General features: G+C 46.2%; 1 protein-coding gene and 2 long non-coding RNA genes across 4 annotated transcripts; 1 reads left to right on the forward strand and 2 right to left on the reverse strand.

The window, feature by feature from the left end:
• Positions 1–1,223: 1,223 nt before the first annotated feature.
• LOC110015799 lies at positions 1,224–6,928 on the reverse strand. The gene is made up of 2 exons (XR_002874036.1): positions 3,926–6,928; positions 1,224–2,027 (listed from the first exon to the last, which is right to left on the reverse strand). It is a non-coding gene; the product is annotated as an uncharacterized LOC110015799 (long non-coding RNA).
• Positions 3,222–16,152, forward strand: sparc (secreted protein acidic and cysteine rich). Of its 2 annotated transcripts, none has more exons than XM_011480445.2 (10): positions 3,222–3,392; positions 9,717–9,782; positions 10,347–10,397; positions 11,438–11,522; positions 11,995–12,116; positions 12,690–12,810; positions 13,948–14,081; positions 14,204–14,352; positions 14,499–14,647; positions 15,739–16,149. In XM_011480445.2, the coding sequence occupies exons 1-10, from the start codon at positions 3,237–3,239 to the stop codon at positions 15,765–15,767; spliced, it is 1,062 nt and encodes a 353-aa protein (XP_011478747.1). In that variant the 5' UTR covers positions 3,222–3,236; the 3' UTR covers positions 15,768–16,149.
• LOC110015800 lies at positions 15,876–19,376 on the reverse strand. The gene is made up of 2 exons (XR_002291069.2): positions 19,131–19,376; positions 15,876–18,816 (listed from the first exon to the last, which is right to left on the reverse strand). It is a non-coding gene; the product is annotated as an uncharacterized LOC110015800 (long non-coding RNA).
• Between the last annotated feature and the right edge of the window lie 90 nt (positions 19,377–19,466).

The raw sequence follows: 19,466 nt of genomic DNA on the forward strand, positions 1-19,466 counted from the left end.
TTCCCTCCTCCCACATCATTTGTACTTTAACTGCTTTTCTCACTGTAAACGTGGCAGACGTCTCGCCAGAAACCCTGAGCTCTGCAGGACGGAGCACGCTCAGATCCGAGGAGCGTACCTGTAATTGTTCCCAGACGGGAAGGCTGACCACACCCCTCAGCAACCCCCCCCCCACCCCCACCCCTACCCCCACCCCCCAACGCCGGGCTGTAAAGAGGCCAGAAAAAGAAAATCACAGATGATTGTAGTCGTTTCTTTCTTCTTAGAAAGCACTAAAGTGTTTTGGTGGGTTTTGGGTCGGCCCAGTTCATGACTGACCCGGTGACGAAGGAGAGCCAGAGTTCAGACGCAAACGTGAAGAGCGTTTCGGGCTTCTCAGAACCCAGAACTCATCCTTAAACAACAATTTACTCCCAAAACAGAATCCTAAGACATTAAAAAAAGACTTTTGCTTCAAGAAATACTGAAAAATATTCTTAACGAGAAAGTTTTACAAAAGCAAAATAATCTAAGAAAACGTCAGAAGGTTTTTTTTTTCTCAGCCCATAAGAACCCGTGATGACATCAGAGTCGTGTGGTACAGCCCACACCACTTTGGGTCTGGGTTCTTATCGGTGAAGGATTCTTCATAAGAAAAGTTTTTACGCTATTGGCAGATTTTCTTCTGCCTCAAATACTTTTTTTCAGGTATTTCTAGGGGGCGTGTCTTTGCAGTGCACGCTGTTCCCTTCGTTTCTTCAAAAATCATTTTAAGGCAGTAAAACTCCTCACTGCACACTTTCTACACTTTTCTCTCTCAAACTTTTATAGGAAAATAAGTCCAGGATTACAGAATGAAGATCTGACCGCGACTAAAGATTCATGTAAATGAGGCAAACTGAAACTATTCTGTACAGGAGGACTTTGATTGACGAGGTCAACAGCCAACCAGAGTAAAGAAGACTTCATTATATTTTTAAAACATGCAAAGTTACACTGAAACCCTGGAGGCTGTAACAGGTGAACCGCTCTACAGCGAGAGACGACTGCATGGAGATGTGAAGCATCAGTTCCCACAGGAGGCGGGACGCTCAGGTCTGACCCCCAAGATCCAGAGGAACCAGCTTGGTGGCCGTGGACCAGTTCGAGTTTTCAATAAATTAAGGTGTAACTTTAATTTAGAGACAAACGTCTGTCTAATCTACATCTGAGTGTGATGATGGTTTGGAAAGAGAACAGAGAAGCAGAAGCACCTTTACTTTTATTTTCACAACATCCTCGTCAGGATGTCAGAACCGATGAAAGTCTCATCAAAGTCCTGAAGTTCTGCTTTTATCTTCAACGTCTTCACACGGCTTTTCTTCCTCGTTGAGGTGTCGGTTTTTGTGACTCAACAAGTCAGCCCGGCATCATGATGCTACCACCGCTGTGTTTCACAGTGAGGATGCTGGGATTTTAGCAGAGCAGTTCTTTTTTTACAGAAAGTCTTTGGTTCTGCAGAAGAACAAATGGAAGCTGAAGCTTCCAGTGTTGATATGAATCCATCAGAGAGTCAGTTCAGTGACCTCTGTTGGTCATTTGGCAGTAAATGCAAAGGCCTGTGAGGAGATGAGGTCAAGTCCTCCACAGTGACTGCAGGTTCATCAACAACAGAACAAAGAGGGAACGACTTTATCACACAAATGCAGGAGAAAACAACCTGAAACAGCATGAAAACACAGCTGGAAGCTTCCTGGTCTCCCGCCCGCTGCTTCGTGGAGGAATGCCCAGAGTCCGGCGTGTTAGCTTGACCTCTGACCCCTGACTGTGTGGAAACGATGTTTCAGCGTCCAAAGACGTTTCCCCGGCTGCGACTCGTGCCTTCTTCCAGCTCCGCGGCGATGACCTTTATCGGAAGCATCTGGTTGTTGTTTTTGTTTCTGTTTTCAGGAAAAACCTTCTGGCCCGGTTCTGTTCTCCTGTTCCCGGTTCTGTTCTCCTGATCCCGGTTCTGTTCTCCTGATCCTGGTTCTGTTGTCCTGATCCCGGTTCTGTTCTCCTGATCCCGGCTGATGAGAACGAAAGTGGAGAGGAGACAGAAAAATGGCAGCACTAACAAATAATGATCAAACGTTAAACAAAACAGGAAAATGTGACTAAATTTAAACTTAGCCAACAGAATCTGGATTAAAAAATTCCAGCTGAAAGTTTGTTGGTCCGAGTCCTGAGATCAGCAGGATTGAACCTGGGAAGCATAGAAGACCAGAAATGTTTCCTGCAGCTTTATTACTTCACCGTGGTGCCCTTGAGCAAGGTTTCTGACCGTAAAGCTGGTTTCCCAGCCACAGTTTTTGTTTGTTTTCCCCTTGAATGTGGGCGGCAGAACAAACACAGACCGCCGTCCGGGGCCGTTTCCCAGAGGAAGGTGGGTCTCAGGGCGCCATCGAACTGTTGGAGCTGCAGCGCAGGACAAGCGGAAACGCCGCAAACCGGAATCGGACCGAGTCACAGCTTAGTCTCTTGGAAAAACCTCGTCTGTCGATGTGTTTGGAAGATCTTTAAAGATGTGATGAAAACGGTGTGTTTGGATGTTTTTAACGCGTTCTTGTGGCATTTTAACTGATAATGAAGGACTTTTATAAAGAAAATTTAGATTAAAATGACATTTCTGAGTATTTCTTTATGCAAATCGTCGAGAATCAGGAGTAGACGATAAAATGCAGTTTAAAAAAATCCTATTTTTGTTGTGGGAAATAAGTTGGGCGGGGCCACAGTCTTCATGCTCCGCCCCTTTCTGATCATCCACCTGCAGACCAACAGATCCATGAATGTCTGTGTTTTCCTGGTCTGAGCTGGAATCTGGATCAGACCCGGACAGATGGATGGATCTGATATTGCTCGCTAGCGGGAGAGCGTGTCAACAGATGGATGACGGTAAGTGGGGGCAGGCTTACTCTCAGTCAACAGTCCCGACCACTGAAGGTTTGCTTTTTTCAGAGACAGACCTTCAGGGTCGTGTTGGTCTTTTCTCACCGCTGGTTTTTTCTTGGTTCGGCTCCTGAAAGAGCAGCTGCTGGAACAGCAGGTGAGGATTCCACGCGGTTGGGTTCACATGGTGTGAAAGCAAACATGAACCGGATCAGAGCTGGAGCGCAGACCGCTTCACCACAAAAGGAGAAAACAAAACAAAATAATAAAACCCAGGGGAGCTCAGATTCCAGCTCACAAACCCTCACATCTGAATTCTGCTGCAGGAAGAAGAAAGTCCTCTCTTTAGGATGAAACCCCGCCCACCAGAGCAGAAGGGGGAGGAGCATCTGAGGGCCGGGCTGGGACGTCCCACTGGAAATGTCTTCTGTGTAAAACTGCAGAGCGCGTCAGATCGTCCTGGGGCCCCGCACACGCCTGACTTCTCTGCGCTGCCAAAGCTGAAGGTAAGAGGTCTCACTCGGACTCAGAAATCCAGCCGCTGCGTCCCGTTTGGAGGCTGTTCTGTCCAAACGGAGACGTGACCGTCGGGGGGGCTAGAATCCAGAAAGAGGGTCAGGATGGAAACTGCTGCCTGCAGGCACAAAGTCTGCAGAGGCAGACGGTCTGCGCAGACCCTCTGTGTGCCACATCGGCAGAGAGGGGGGGGGGGGGGGGATGCCAACCGCTTTGTTTTCTTTTTATAAAACTTTTGATTCACAAAAAACAAAAAACTTTCAGCAAACTTGCAGATTTTTTTTCCATTTCTTTTGAAAAACTGAAAGAAAAAAAGAAATGAAAGAAGGGACGGAGGGAGGGAGGGAGGGGGGGGACTGGCTCTAATTTCAACAAAGCCTGCCGGAGTAATGGGAACATTTTTCTCCACAAATACCCTCCTGTGCTACACCATCACCCCCCTCCTCCTCCCCCCCATGCCCTCCCCGACTCCGACTGATTACTCCTCTGTACAGGAATGCAGGTTGCCATGGCGATCACTCACCAGCTGTTGCTGAGAGCCGGCGCAGACGCCTCCTGCAGAAAGGTTAATCTTCTCAGGCGGTGACCGCCTGCAGAAAGGCTCCTTCAGGGGAGCAGAGGGGGTGGAGTTTGTCCTCCACATCCGGCCGTGCACGGCTGGGCAGAGCTCGGCCTTCTGGTTGTGCTCCGTGACAAAACGTTTCCATCCGCTGCAAAGGCCTGAAAGTCTGGAAGAGCTCTTCCTGGATCCACAGCTTCTACTCATTGTTTGGTCGCAGGACTTCCTGCCGCTCAGAGAGCACAATGCTGCTCCGGCTTCTGCTCTTCCTCCACGTTCCAGTTCGGATCCTCCGGGAACGTTTGCTCTGGTTTCCACGTCGGTCACACCTGTAGAGGACTTTTCATGGACAGACTAGAGAACTGGGGAGGAAGAGGAGGAGGAGGTGGTGGGACTCTGGGCCAGTTTGGCAACCCCCAGACGAGTGCTGATCTCCTGACAAGAAGGAGGGATTGTGCTGCTGTCTGGCCTCGACGTGGAGGGAGAGTCTGCAGTTTAGTGCGAGGAAGGACAGGAAGAAGATGATGAAGAGGAGGAGGGGAGACCTGGAAAAAACAAGGAAAAACAACGAGACAAAGAAAAGCACAGGTGGAAGCAGATTCTCTTATACCAGGAGTCTCGCAAGCTGAGAGTTTTGCGGTTTTGCTCGGTTTCTGGCTGAAGGTCAAATGTAAGAACATCTTCACCTGGGGGTGGGAACATTTGGGGTAATTGAGCTGAAATTAGCCGTCGGTTCATAGTCCTAAACTTTTTCTGTCTCCACGTTTTCACAGAAAAGCCCAGAACCTTTCAGAACACGTCAGCTGAAAAAAATTACATTCAAAAGCAGAATTCTCCAACCATGAATAAACTTTTAGCATAAAAAGGAGCTTCTGCTGTTCATGAAGCTTAGAAATCACTGGCATGGCCCCTCCAGGCTTCCACACAAACCATGTTTTGGATCCACTTTGTTCTTCAGATTCTCATTTAGTGATTCCCCATCAGAAGAAACTTCATATAAACCCAAAAATGTCTATAAATCTTTGATGTTTCATGAAAATAAAAAACTTTTTTTTAATCACATGTTATCACACTAAAGCTGTTTATGACAATAAAACCTTGAAACACGCTCAGATGAAAGCAGTGATTCCTGTATTCACCAGAACAAAAACCCAGAAATCAACAGCAAAAAGTACATTTACTCCAAATTAGAGACACATTTTCTATTGCAGCTCAGAGAAACCAACCAAACCACATTGGAGCACATGGATCACGCTTTTATTTTGAAAACCTCACTGATTCCATCGTTTACTTCAAAGTAAAAGAAGATCGAACAGACAAAGCAGTCGGGGGTTTTGGGTGGAGCTCAGAGAGACTCATTTCTGCTGGTGGGGGGGGGGGGGTCAGGTGACTTTAGTTCTGCATGACAACGGCTCTTTGTATCGGGACGTCTCAGGTGGATGGGGGCGGGGCATGAACGTCAGGTGTCTGAGAGCAAAAACTGGATAGAAAGAAACACAAATCTGAAACTTTGTCATTGCGTTTTTATCAAAGTATAAAAGTTTTCTGGTGAGATTTTTTGACTTACTCAAAGATTTGAAAGTGAAGTTAATGACAGAAAATTATTTGAAATCTCTCCCAATTTGAAAATAAAAGTGTTCACTGGACAAAGAAAAAATAGGAAAGCAGTTTGATAGAAGACAGATTTCAAAAGATTCAATTTAAAATGTAAAAATCAATCAAAATGTCTTTAAACATCCGCGTCAAAAGCAATAGATGTAATTAATGAGTTCATGTATGTTCTGCTGCAAGCAGAGGCCTCAGAAACAAAGACGTTTCTCCTGAATTGTTCAGTAAATGTGTCAGATGATCTTTTTAACTCTTCACTCTCACACCTTCTGGGTTTGAGAATCTGACGCGATGATGACGGACAGACTGCATGGAAACCACGCCTCCAAACAACAAAAGAGCAAAGCGACACTTTTTACTGCAAACAGGGAGGCAGTTTAGTCCAAAGAAGAACTGCCTTTGTCCCCAGACCGGGAAAATATGAAAAAAAAATCCAATTTTCCTGATGAAAATAAAGACATTGTAGGTCGTTTACAAACCCCAACAGTTGCTTCAGAAGAAAACCTATTTCTTAAACGAGCAGCAGAGATTTCCTTCACGCCGTCCCTCAGACGCGGCGACTCGCCGTCTTGTTTTTCTGCTGCGTTTGCTGAGGGCCTGTTGACTCGCCGTTTGTGTCACGAGGGCGAGAACAAAGGATTCCTCTCAATCCTTTGAGTCCTGCTGGAAAAAGCGGAGATGTGAGTGAGGCGGCCGCTGCACAGGTTGTTTTCCTCCACGGCGCGTTTACTCTAGCTCACCTAACTAACCCAAAAGAAACAGGTTTGTGGGGGAAAAGGGGCCCTTTATGAGCCTGAAGTCTGACTTTGAGAGCGGCTTTCCAAAGAAAATAGGTTGTTCTGCTGTCGCGTCCGTCCATTTGGAAGCGGATGATGGGAACGGGCTCGTTTTCCCACTCGTCCTCCTTTTTTTGGGTGCCTTTTCAGTCACCATCTAGATCCACATTTGAACGGGCATTTTTGTAAGACTCTTAAAGAAGTGGAGCTCTTTTGAGCACAGATCAGTTTTTGGTTCGCTGAGAAATCCTTTGGATTATCTGTGAGATCCTCTGGACTTTCTACTCCGTTGGCCATGAAGGACAGAACATGCAGTCCTCAGCATCTGATCTCTGACACGGTTCCATGTAGACAGGAGAACCGGACGGCGTTTCTCTGGAATCCCACCATGAGATTTTGGAGAAAAACATGAATGTCTCTCACTGAAAGTCTTCTGTCCACCTTCATGCCACAAAGTTTACAGTTTTACATCTGCGTACGTGTGAACACAGGAGGAGGAAATCACATGAAGAGCGTCACGTTTCCATGGCAACTGCAGTCCCCCCCCCCCCTACACATAGAGAATAGGATTTTGTAGACTTATTAATTTTTCTTATTATCAACATGGTTGGTGCCAGGAATTTGACCAAGAACAGACTGTATCTGAGAACTGGACTGAGTGACTCCACCCCCCCCCCCCCACCCCCCCGGCGGTCCAAACAGGAAGTGGTTCCAAGAAACCAGAATCCCATAGACTTCTACAGAGAGATAAACAGCTGTTCGTCGTTCTGTTGGTCAGAAGAGCCACAATCCGCATTTCTGTCCGCGACATTTTTTCTGTAGTTCAAGTTATTCAAGTTATAAACTGACCAATCAGACGCATCAATAAAAGTAGGCAGAGTCTGTTGGCCCCCTCTTTCATCATTAAAAACGTTTGACAGATTTCATGTCGCCATGGGTTCGTGTCCAAGGGGGGGGGGGGGGGGGGGGGCCTTCTGTCAAGCTTACTCCTGATTGGTGAGAGTGGTTACCATAGAAACCGACTCGGACCAGTCACTGCTCACTGGCGGCGTCCGTATCGCGTGAGAATGGCGACTGAATTGACTCCAATTGGTTGCAGCAGGAAGTAAACTATTTTCTATGGGGGTGGGGGGGGTCACACTCGCTCACTCCAGTTCTTATTTACAGTCGATGGTTCTGAACCACTTTTTTTTTTACTCACAGGAAATGTGAGTGAAATTTAAGAATAACTGTTATGGAAATGAAGATTTTGTTGGCATTTTGCAAATATGTGATTAATGTTGGTTTACTCCCAGCTTGGCAGTCCGCCAAAAACACATATGACTGTAATTGAAACAAAATCCCTTAATGAAGCAATTTTTAGAGTATTTTCTGCCACGGCCTGCAAAGTGTTACCATGGCGACGTCTCGTACCTGCTGCTCTGTTATTGTGCTCTGGTAGTGGAAGGTGAGAACATGAACACGTCTCCCAGCTTCACCTGTTGAGCTGAAACTTTCTTTTTTTCACATTGAAGCAAACGACAAAATGATAGAAATCAGAAAAATGCAGGTCAAGCAGAAGTTTGACTGAACAAAACGTGATTAAAAACGGACGGTGGAGCCGTCAGTCAGTGTAACAGGCTTTGTGGTGCAGATGTTCTTCCTCCCCTTCCTCCTCCTCCTCTTCCTCCTCCGCTGCTCGACGCTCGGCTGAAGCTTTTCTCCCGTCGTGTGTCTGAACACGTCGGGGAGTTTTGGGCTCCAAAGGTGCTGAGGAAAAATCTTCCCCAGACCGGAGGATTTGTTTTGACCTTCACAGCTTCCCGTGGAATCCAAACTATGCTCTGCTTTGCTTTGGACCCCCCCCCACAGCAGCTGATGTCTGGCCAGGATCTTTACAGTCTGGACCCTCTGTGTGATGCAACCATCAGATTCGGAGTCCTGCAGACCATAACAGTGTAGATTTTTTATCCGCCCTCATGCACAGGTGTGTGTGTGTGTGTGTGGGGGGGGGGGTGATGCCTGATAAAGGACGTTCACGTGAAGTGAGATAACGTACAGAGAGCAGGGCAGACCAAGCAAAAGGGATCTGCATGTCCTCTGAGAGCACATCCAAAAACAAGGGCGGTCAGACAGGATGGGGGATTGGGGGGGATTTCTCTCACAGCAGAAACAGGAAATGAGATTTCAGGGGGGGGGGGTCATTATTCTTGCCCTCTGCAGGCAAAGTCGGGGTGAAGGGGGGAACTTTGGGGCTCCAAACCGAAATTTTTAGATTGAAATCCCACGTATCCTAAGGCAGAACTGAAGAGCAGGATTTGGTTCCGGTCTGGACCTGAACCGTCACACCACCATGTAGCTCCACCCGTCTCAACGCCTCTGTAGTTTATTTCCACCTTCATTATTCTCTCTACTACCTGCCAGAGAACCCAACCATCAGCTGTTTCCAGGCAATTTGGTCTGTACCAACGAGTGCAGTGTGAAAGCTAGATAGACTGGGAGAAGTTGGGAAATGATCCATCAGTTAGTTTGCCAAAAAAGAGATTTACTGTCAGTCTGGTGAAGGGAAACGTGACAAGACAAGAGGAATTCAGCTAAGAGGAGAAAGAAAAGTCATTTTTTTGTCTTCAAAGAACATCAGAGCTCAACTGAGGTTTACAAAAGTGGATCTGAAGAAACCACCAGACATCCAGAGCCCAGTTCTTAGAGCCGACGAGACCAGCATGGACTTTTAGTTCTTGTCTATCACCGCAGTGGAAAACCAAACGTCTTGCTGTCAGGCCGCAGGAGCTGGACACTTTCCAAGTCATCCAGAAGAAAATGTGGATCTGCAAAGAACGGAGCTGTGAGCGAGGCTGAAACACAAACGTCTGAGTCCTGGCGTTGAGTCACGAAGGAGGTCATGCCTTTGTGTTCCTCTGAGGAGACGTGAGCCGGGGATCGAACTGCCGTAAAGCTGCAGACCACATTCTTTTTGGGTGACCTGCATGGAAAAGGTTGATTCATGACGGCGAGGGGAAGCCGTGTCTTCAAAGGCGAGGCGTGGGGGGAAAAGCGTCAGGGAAAGTCAGTCGCCTCAGGAGGTGGAAAAGTGTGGAAGTCCTCCTGAAAACAGGAGCTGTGGGATCGCAGCTTTTTTCCAAACTCAACTCTAGACGCACAAAGCGGAAGATGATGAGGATTTTCCTCTGTGTGAAATGGACAGCTTCCTTGTACAGTTTTAGGTCGTTTGGAAATGTCTTCTGCTTTCTGGTTGTAGTAAAAGTATCTGCGTTTATGTGAAAATGTCCACATCGCATACACAACCGTTTTTAGCAGCTGCTAAAGACTAATGTTTGTTTCCTGGAAAATCACAAAAGCAAATATTTAAAAAATTGTGTCTCGCTGAACAGACTTTGAAGATGAGGGTGTGGATCGTCTTCCTCCTGTGCCTGGCTGGCCACGCCATGGCTGCTCCTGTAAGTTAACCAGTTTGTGTGTGTGTGTGGGGGGGGGGGGGGGGGCTGTCCAGTGTGACGCTTTCTGAAGATAATTATAAGTTCTCACCCACATGGATTTCCTGTGTATTTTTCTATGTGGTTTTGCCACATGGGAAGGGTTCATTCTATGTAAACCAAACTGCTGCCTTGGGTGTAGCTGCGTCTGCTCTGTCTGCTGCATCTGCTCTGTCTGCTGCATCTGCTCTGTCTGCTGCATCTGCTGCCTCTGCTCTGTCTGCTGTATTTGCTGTGTCTGCTCTGTCTGCTGCATCTGCTCTGTCTGCTGCGTCTGCTCTGTCTGCTGCGTCTGCTCTGTCTGCTGTATTTGCTGTGTCTGCTGCATCTGCTCTGTCTCCTGCGTCTGCTCTGTCTGCTGCATCTGCTCTGTCTTCTGTATTCGCTGCATCTGCTCTGTCCTCTGTGTCTGCTGGATTTGCTCTGTCTGCTGTCTCGACTGTGTGAAGAACTAAAATCAGGTTTCCTCCTTCAGATGGCGAGCTTCTGTGCTCGTCACGTGTGGTTTAACATCTGTGTTTGCTGCAGGCTGAAGAGGAGCCAGCGCTGGAAGAGCTGGTCACAGAGGAACCAGCTGAGGTCAGTCCAAGAGTCCAACGTCTCGATTCTCCTTCCAGACGTCGAAGCTCCACTAGAACCTTGTTGTTCAATCCAAACCAAAGCTAGATCCTCGTCAGGATATATCTGTTTTGTAATTGTAGTTGCAAAACGGGCACGCTTGTGTAACACCAACGCTGTCACGTTTGTTTCAAACAGAAATGTGTGAGCGCCTCCCCCTTCCTCTTCGCTGTACGTCCATCACAGACCTCACCATCTTTATCCCCCCGAAAAAGAGCTCCTTAGAAATATTCAGTAAAGATGTGTCAAAATGCAGCAAACTGCTTCCAGTTCAGTTCAGGTTTGGCTGGAAGTGAAGCGTGAAGAAGCAGCACTTTAGGTGGAGCTAGCTTCAGAAACAGGAACACCTTTAGACGTGGAAACTAGTTTGAAATGATGTGTCACAACTTTATTATAACAAATATAATAAAAATGTTTTTTGTTTTACAAAAATCTGAAGCTTAATGCAAACTGCAATGAAACACGGTGGTAAAAGTGCAAAACTGAGACGTAACCTTTGCACTGATCAGCACCAGAGCAGGATTTTTACAGATTTAAACCCTGTTTGAAAGATGAAACTGGTGTTTCGTAAAGTAAACGCCGTTGATGCTGAAACACCAGCAGCTCTGAGCTTCTCCTGCATTCTTCTCTGAAGACAGGAAACCATGAATTCCAGAATCTTCTGAGATCATTGCAGCCCTTAAAAAAAGCCTCAAGTGAAGCCGGAGCTTTCATGAGAACAGGGAATGATTTTTTCTCCAGAGGTCCAGCGGGACCTCGGATCCCACAGCTGGTAATTTTAGCCTTTTTTTGGCCTGGTGTGGACGCAGCTGCTTGTTATTGTTGGATGTGGTGGTTTCCTGGTTTGCCTTTGGCCTCAGCGACAGACTTCTTTTAACTTTTACAGGGAAGCAGAGACAGATTAGTGGTTTGGTTAAAGTGGACGCTGATTAGAAATAGACTTAAAAACAAAAGCTGGAGTGTTTTCCTGCAAAAGCCTGATGTTGTCTCCTGCTCTTCAGGAGGTTGAGGTGGGGGCCAACCCCGTGCAGGTGGAGGTCGGGGAGTTTGACGAAGCCATTGAGGTTGTGGAGGATGCCGCTGAGAGTAAGTACACAAATGCTGCAGTTGTTTAGGTTCACCACCAACACCGTTTACTAATTCTTCTTTAACCTCAACATCCATCACTGCGGCCTTCAAAATAAGAGCGCGTTCCTCTGAGAGGTGTGTTGATTGGTTTTTGTTTCCATGAAAGAGGATTTGTGTTTAAAAAGCTGCAGTGGCTTCTGCAGCTGCGTGGAGCTCGTGGGTTCGGTCGGGTAAACCGGCGTAATGACAGGCTGGGAGCAGACAGCTGTGATTACATGTTCCACCAGCGTCAGGAGGCGGCTCGGCCGGGTCCGGCCGGAGCTGAAAACGCTCCACATGTGCAGCAGAAACAGCTCAGAAGAGCTTTCGACCGGATTTCGCAGCGTCCGTCTCAAAAACGGAGGATGCTTTTGGTCCTGAAGGGGACAAACGTTGAGATGTCAGTTTGGTGTGAGCTCAGATTCCTGCTTCCCGCCGTGATTTCCTGCAGATCCCTGCCTGAACCACCGCTGCAAGAAGGGCAAAGTGTGTGAGGTGGATGACACCAACACCCCCATGTGCGTGTGCCAGGACCCCTCCAGCTGCCCCGCCGCCGAGGGGGAGTTTGAGCACGTGAGTCCAGACGGCGTTCACGTCCACAAACGAGCTCTCGTGGCAGAAATCAAAAGTTCTGCTTCAAATGAACAGAAAAAAAGGTTACTTGACGCTTTTATCAGTTTTCACATCATATATATTGTAGCGACCCAGCCGATACGTCACTATAGCTGTGCTGCTAATAAAGCTCCTTCATTGGAGAGCCGCCCGTGCCCCATACACCACACGACCCCGGACAGTCTAAGGGAGGAAGAAATAGACAGAGAAGCTAAATCTACTTTCCAGCATCAACACCCATTTAATTGAACACACCACAAACAGCATGTACGTCAGTTGTGTTCCCAGCCCTCTCACTCATGGTTTTCACACCAAGATTCCCCACTTCCCATGAGTCTTAGGGGCTGAATATTGTAGCGACCTGGGGGCTAACCCCCAGGTCGCTACAATATTTTAGGACAAAACTGGTTTTTCAAATTAAAGTCAAGTAAAAATCAGTTTTACATGGAGAAGAAATATGTTTGAGTGTTAAACCTGCAGTTAAATTCAGCACAGATGTAGCCTCCAGATGAGTTTTTTTTTTCCTCTTTTCAGATCTGCGGCAACGACAACAAGACCTATGACTCATCCTGCCACTTCTTCGCCACCAAGTGCGCCCTGGAGGGAACCAAGAAGGGCCACAAGCTGCACCTCGACTACATCGGCTCCTGCAAACGTGAGCTGCTGAAATAACGATCTTCCCTTTTCTGGAGCGTGGGCTCTCTGCTGTGGCTGGGGGGTGGGGGTGGGGGGGCCTTCATGTCGGATCACGTCAGCTGCAGCGTTTGAGTAGACCCGCCCAGGCTTGCAGGCTAAGCTGGTGGTGCAAGGGGAGTCCAGGCTCACAGGCTCTCATGGAGGTCATGGTGTTTGTTCAGTACAGTTATTCATGCACACAAAAGTCCATCAAAAACCCTGCCTGACGTGTCGTACACGACAGATTCAGAACCTGCACACTCTACTCCAATCTCCAATATTTTCTGATCTAGAACAAAATTCTTGTCTTGGAAAGACAATCCAGAACAAAATTCAAGTTTTAAAGAGACTTTAGAGACCAAGTAAGAGTCCTAGGACTTAAGGAGGACTCATCCAGATGCAGAAGAAGCTAGAAAGAAGGTCACTAGACTCAGTTCAGGTCAGAGGTCATGATCCAACAGTCAGAAAGGACAAACATGGAGAGTTTAAGGAGAAAGAAACTTTTAAGGAACATCTGGATGATCCGCTAAACCTCTGAACTACAGATCTGGTCAGACACTAGAGAAAACTTTCTGGACTCAAACTTTCAGAGCCATACACGGAGGTGGAGGTGTGATGGTGTGGGGCTGCCGTGCAGCTTCAGGACCTCAAGAACTTGTGATGGAACCATGAAACTTGTTCTCTATCTGAAAAACTGGAGGTGGAACATCGCCCATCAGTTTGTGAGCTGAGGAGGAACTTTGGGAACATTTGTTAGGCTGTAGGGGGGATTTTGTTTATGGGGGCGTTGGGCAGGTTTGGACCACTTTTGTAAATTACTAAATGGAATGAAACAGCAACTGGTAAATGTTTGATTTGTAAGAAACAGGATTCTCGTAAATCCAGGTGGAGAGACTCGTCAGGACCTCAGGTTACTTCCTGTTGACGAGTGAATTGGTGAAAACTCTTTGGACAGAATTTGAAGCAGAAAGAAGTTGGGAAAATCAGAGTTTGCTCTTCAATAAACGTGCTGAAGTTTTACCTCCTGAATACCTGCTGAACAGGAAGCATCTCCAGCGACCTGGAGGTGAAGTTCCTGCTCCGAAGCAAACACTGAGAGTTTTTCTTTCTTCCGCAGTCATCGAGCCCTGCCTGGACAACGAGCTGACGGAGTTCCCGCTGCGCATGAGGGACTGGCTGAAGAACGTCCTGGTGACTCTGTACGCGCGCGACGAGGACAACAACCTGCTCACCGAGAAGCAGAAGCTCAGGGTGAGGCCCACGTCTTCCTCCTGAACTTCCTCTGTACCTACATTTTGAGCGTCTTTACTCGTTCTTTCGCCTAGATGCAAGTTTTCCTCAGGCACACGCTAACGCTAACGCTAATGTTTCAGGTAAAGAAGATCTACGAGAATGAGAAGCGCCTGGAGGCGGGCGACCACTCTTTGGACCTGTTGGCTCGGGATTTCCAGAAGAACTACAACATGTACATCTTCCCTGTCCACTGGCAGTTTGGCCAGCTGGACCAGCACCCCGCTGACGGGTCCGTACCTGGAAACCCTTCTTAGGCTAGCTCCACCCACACCCATACCTGACCCGTAAACAGGCTGCAGGGAAGGCTTTTCTTCTCTCGACAAAGGTTTGCTTGCGCTGTTGTTGCTGATTGTCCTTCTGTTTGTGGACACTCAGATACCTGACACACTCGGAGCTCGCCCCGCTGCGCGCCCCCCTCATTCCCATGGAGCATTGCACCACCCGTTTCTTCGAGGAGTGCGATGCTGACAAAGACAAGTACATCGCCCTGGAGGAGTGGGCCGCCTGCTTTGGCATCAAAGAGCGTGAGTGTCGGTTTCAAAGAACAAGAATGGTGGTTTGTTTTGGGGTTTTTTGGTCCAAACTTATGAAATCTGGGTCACAAGTTTACGGCAATTTTACTAAACATTTTTAGGATTTAGGGTTTTTAGGACCTGAAGTTTTAGTGCAACTGACTAATGATAAATTACAGGCTTTATTTGAAGTTCTGTTAGCTAGCTTAACCCTTGTGCTTTCCTAGGCACTTTAACATTGGGAGTTGGGTCATCTAGACCCACTAGACACGCTGAACCTTTTTTCTTCAATAATTTGTGATCTTCACTGGTGTCCATGGGTTACATGAAATCTTTCCACCTTTATCCACCTTTGTCATGGTAGGGAGAACACGTCAATATAAGGGATCAGGATCAGGAAGAGCATCCCATGTAAATCCAAAGCCGACAGCTGAAGTGAAAAGGAAAAATAACTTGAAAACACATCAATTCTAGAAAATAGCTCAATGCAAAAAAAAAAATATCAGACCACTGTCCTTTTTTATTGTTCAAACTTGTTCCTGCAAAAAGTCAAAGGACCTTAAACATTTGTAAAAAAAAAAAAAAAAAAGGCTTGATTAGCCGAATGCTAACAAAGATAGTAAAGCTAATTATGCTAACAAAGCCAAAAACGCTAATAAAGATAACAATGCTAACAAAGATGGTAAAGCCAATTATGCTAACAAAGCTAAAAACACTAACAAAGCTAACAATGCTAACAAAGATAGAAAAGCTAATCATGGTAACAAAGATAGCAAAGCTAATTATGCTAACAAAGCTAACAACGCTAACAAAGATAACAATGCTAAAAAAGCTGACAATGCTAAATTAAATGTAAAAACGATTTTGTGATTAACCATTTAACACAAGAAATGTCGACTGGCTCTTTGAACGGTCAAAGAGTCAGGTTTCGTCAAAAAACGCGTGTTGTTGTGTCACCGGCGACCTCTTTCTTGTTTAAGGGTTATTCATCTCTAAAGGAAGTTGAATGTGAGAAGAAAAAAAAGGTTTATTTGTTTTTTTTCTGTCACTAATATCTCCCTTTTCCAGCCTCTAAAGGTGATTTTGTGCGTTTGTGTTTGCAGAGGACGTGGACAAAGATCTCGTCATCTAAACTCCTCTGACCAGCGGCAGTTTGAGGACCAACTAGTTGCTACTAACCAGAAATGGTGCTGATCCCTAAGTTAAAAGATAACAGCTAAAGGTGCTAATTGCAAATCCTTTTCTTTGTATTTTTCTTTAATAATGATATTTGCTTCCTATACCACTAAAAGAGAAATCTGCACAGTCTGTACTAACCATCATGAGCAGTTGAACTAAAGACCCAGTAAAGAAAACCTCGGATGTAAATTTGAGTCGCTGACCATCTTCTCTGTTGTTGATGCTGCGTTTCGTTCAGGGCCTTTGAACGCATCGCATTGGGGAGATGAAACTGTAAAGTGAAAAATAAAGTTTCTAAATAAATACTTCCTTCGCTTGCTTCCTACAAGAACAAAGGGTTGGGTCTGTTTGCACTCTCTGTGTTGGATTCTTGTTTCTGTCATGTGTGTTTGGCCATCAGACTGTTGGACTGAGGGAAAACCTCGCAGGCGGAGTTTTTCTCCCGTGTTTCTACTGACTGAGCGCACCACCAAGTGTTTTCTGAATAAAAGTCTATGAAATGATGTGGAGATCTCTGCATACATTCATGCCTGCATTTGTCAAATCTACTGCGAATCTACTTTTCTTTGGAGGCTGTTTTCGTTAATAGAATTCAGGTGAAGCATTTTTTATTTGATATTTTTAAAACATTTTTCTGATAGTTTGAGGTAGAATTATCTTCTCCTAAACTTCCGCAAAGGGTTTTTCTCCAATTTCATGATTTTCTTCATCGTCATTTCAACAAAGCTACTTTGATTTTATAAAGTCAAACCAACTGATTCAAATGATCCTTTCACTATTCTGAAGAAGCAGCAGTTTGTGTTCAACCCAGATCACTGATTCTAAGGAATCCGCGTTTACAAGTTCAAATCCAGTTTCTCTCCAGACAAAAGCACCTTTAGACACGTAAATATTCTTACACGTGTGGACTAAACCTCTATGAGCTGAGGAAGAATAGAGGTGTGGGCTGCAGCTCCTCCAGGCACTAAAAACAATCAGACAAATCCCATTAGACTGGATTATTTCACTCCAATACACTCATGAAAAGACGTTTATTGCCTGGTATAAAGTGAACGTTCCCCAAGTGAACAATAGAAAAGGACAAATATATCATCAGGAGTCCAGCAGACTCATGAAATGCTGTTTGACTTGAAGGAGGATCAGTGGCGAGTTTTAGTGTCCCAGGACCCCCCCCCCCAATAAATGAAACATTAAAAACAAAAGGAAAAAATTTGAAGTAATGTTTGAGAAAAACAGAAGAGAGGAGCATCAGAAAGGAATGGGGATGGACAAAAGTCCCTCCTGTCTGTTTATGATAATTGTTAGAGCAACACTCTGGATGGGGGAGGGGGTCACCTGCTTTAGGCTCCTCCCCTTGACTAGCTCTTTAAAGTCAAACAGCCGCTATGCACATTTTGTGCATTTCCCACGAATGAAATGTCGGCCTTTCGTGATCCATGTGTGATAAATGTCATTCATTCGCGTTTTTTGCGTTCGTCGGTGTGCGCAGACGTCCGTCGAGGATTACGGCCGACGGTTCTTTGCGTGAAATCAGTTTTGAGCTGTACACAATTTTGGGTCGGTTGACAATTACGCAGTTTACGAGTATTTTATGTAGTTTATACGCAATTATTACGACAATCATACGCAATTGCGCGTGATTTTGGTGAGATGCATAGGCAAATTTCTGTCTTTCCATGACTGTTCAACGTCTGTCTAATGGACTTTTCACACATGATCCACCGATGTATAACTTATATTTTGCACATACGGCACACATTTCCCATTAAAACTATGTAATTCATGCACGAATCACTAATGTTATGCACATAAACAGAGCAATAATCACGCACGGTTCATGTTCGTGGTCTTTCAGTGGTTTATTCGAACTTCCTCCGTGGTTTTACCGTGGTTCATTCGTGATAAATGTCAAATTTCACGTAAAGATCACAACTTTTCCTACTTTTTCCACATATATTCACCAATTTTCATCCATGCATTATGCACTAAATGTCCGTAGCGGCTGTGCGACACGACTTTTAGCAGAAGGTGATCTGATGTTATAGCGATCAAACCTCCAGCTGCTCTGCTTCAGCAGCCAACTCTGCTTATTTTCTTTTTCCAAAGAACCCTGCCAAAGGAACCGCTGGTTCTAGAGCATATGTTCCACCTCCGACCACATCAGGCCCTGAATGTCTGCAGACAGCTATAGGAGGAACTATAACATTTCCAGACTTCATCCAGCAGCAGCAGCAGCTCCGTCCGTCGGTCTGCAGAACCTTCCTTCAGGAACCAATGTCTCCATGTTTACCTGCAGCAGCTGCTGCTAAGCGTCTCAGGATTTCCCCCGGGATCTCGTTTCCTGACAGAACTCAACACACATGATGGATCGTGACCCATTTAAAACTCAGACGAAAGAACATCCAGTTAACTGAACATCGTGTCTGTCAGCCTCCATCTTATCTGTTAAACTGAAACCGTTGTTTGCACATTTCCCAGCCTCTTTTTTTAAATTTACCACCAGCTTCAATTATCTGCAGACGGTTCAGCATTTAAGCCAAAGCCACCACATCCATCATCTGCGTCTGAGTGCTGCCTGATTCTGTTTGCTGTCTGTAGGAGCTGTGCAACATCTCAACCAGTCTAACCTTCAATGTTAGGAGCTCCGGCATTCCTTCCCCCATTCAAGACCCAACACTCCAGGTTTTATTCGTTTTCACAAATAAACCCCATGTGTGTTTTTCCCCCATCATTTGAAGAGTATAAATGTTTAAAACGTCTTCCAAACAGTGGGAAAAGTAACCTTTTAGGGCTGCAGCAAACCTGTGCCGAACATGCAGTCCTCTCAGAGCAAACGGCATCCGGCAGCGACCGCTCACAGCTGCTCGTGGTCCCCTGGGAGACGGCAGAGGGAGAGACGCAGCACCCAGTTACCATCTGTACCTGCTCATCCAGCCCTCAGCAGCAAGAATGCACAGCGGCGTGAACCCAGCGTGCCCCAGCAGGAAAAACTCCCCCTGACTCTGACAGAGGAAACAACGGAAGACATCTGTAATTTAATATCAGCTCTTTTTTTTTTTTAAGCTGATGTCTCTGTGCTGACATCATGACAGCCATATTGTGGTTTGAGGCTCAAACATCTGCAGCAGTTTAGTCATGGGATCAGTAGCTCTATGTGTTTAGTTTGTCTTTTTAAAAGATGACTAAAAAGATGAACTTTTCTTTTTCTTTAGTGCACTACACGTTTTTCTTTAGTGCACTACAGGAGCAGACATTTTTCCAGTCTGCTCTGACTGTCTGCAGTCATTTCAGTCTCAATGGCGTTACATTTACCCACCTGCTTATTTTAAAGCTAAAGCACTCTCGCATTCGAACCCCTTTGATTGATGACGGTGGATAATTCTGGATGAAAAATTCACGGCGACCTAAAATCACTGATTCTGAACGCATTTGTCGCCTCCACGCGGTGGACAGCCGCTGGTGCACATCTGTGTAGAGAATCTGCCGGGATACGCCTGTCGGTATAACCATCGCACCCTCTGCCACCGCCGCGCGGTGGTTGGCTCCCTTGGAATAGAGGGAGCTTCGCGATTGGCTGGATGCGCGGGAGGCTTGCCATTCTCTCACCCCATTGGTCAGCGGGTCGTGGATGCGTCATTTCATTGGCTGAAGC

Source organism: Oryzias latipes, chromosome 10, assembly GCF_002234675.1.
Source record: "Oryzias latipes chromosome 10, ASM223467v1".
NCBI classification, from domain to species: Eukaryota; Metazoa; Chordata; class Actinopteri; order Beloniformes; family Adrianichthyidae; genus Oryzias; species Oryzias latipes.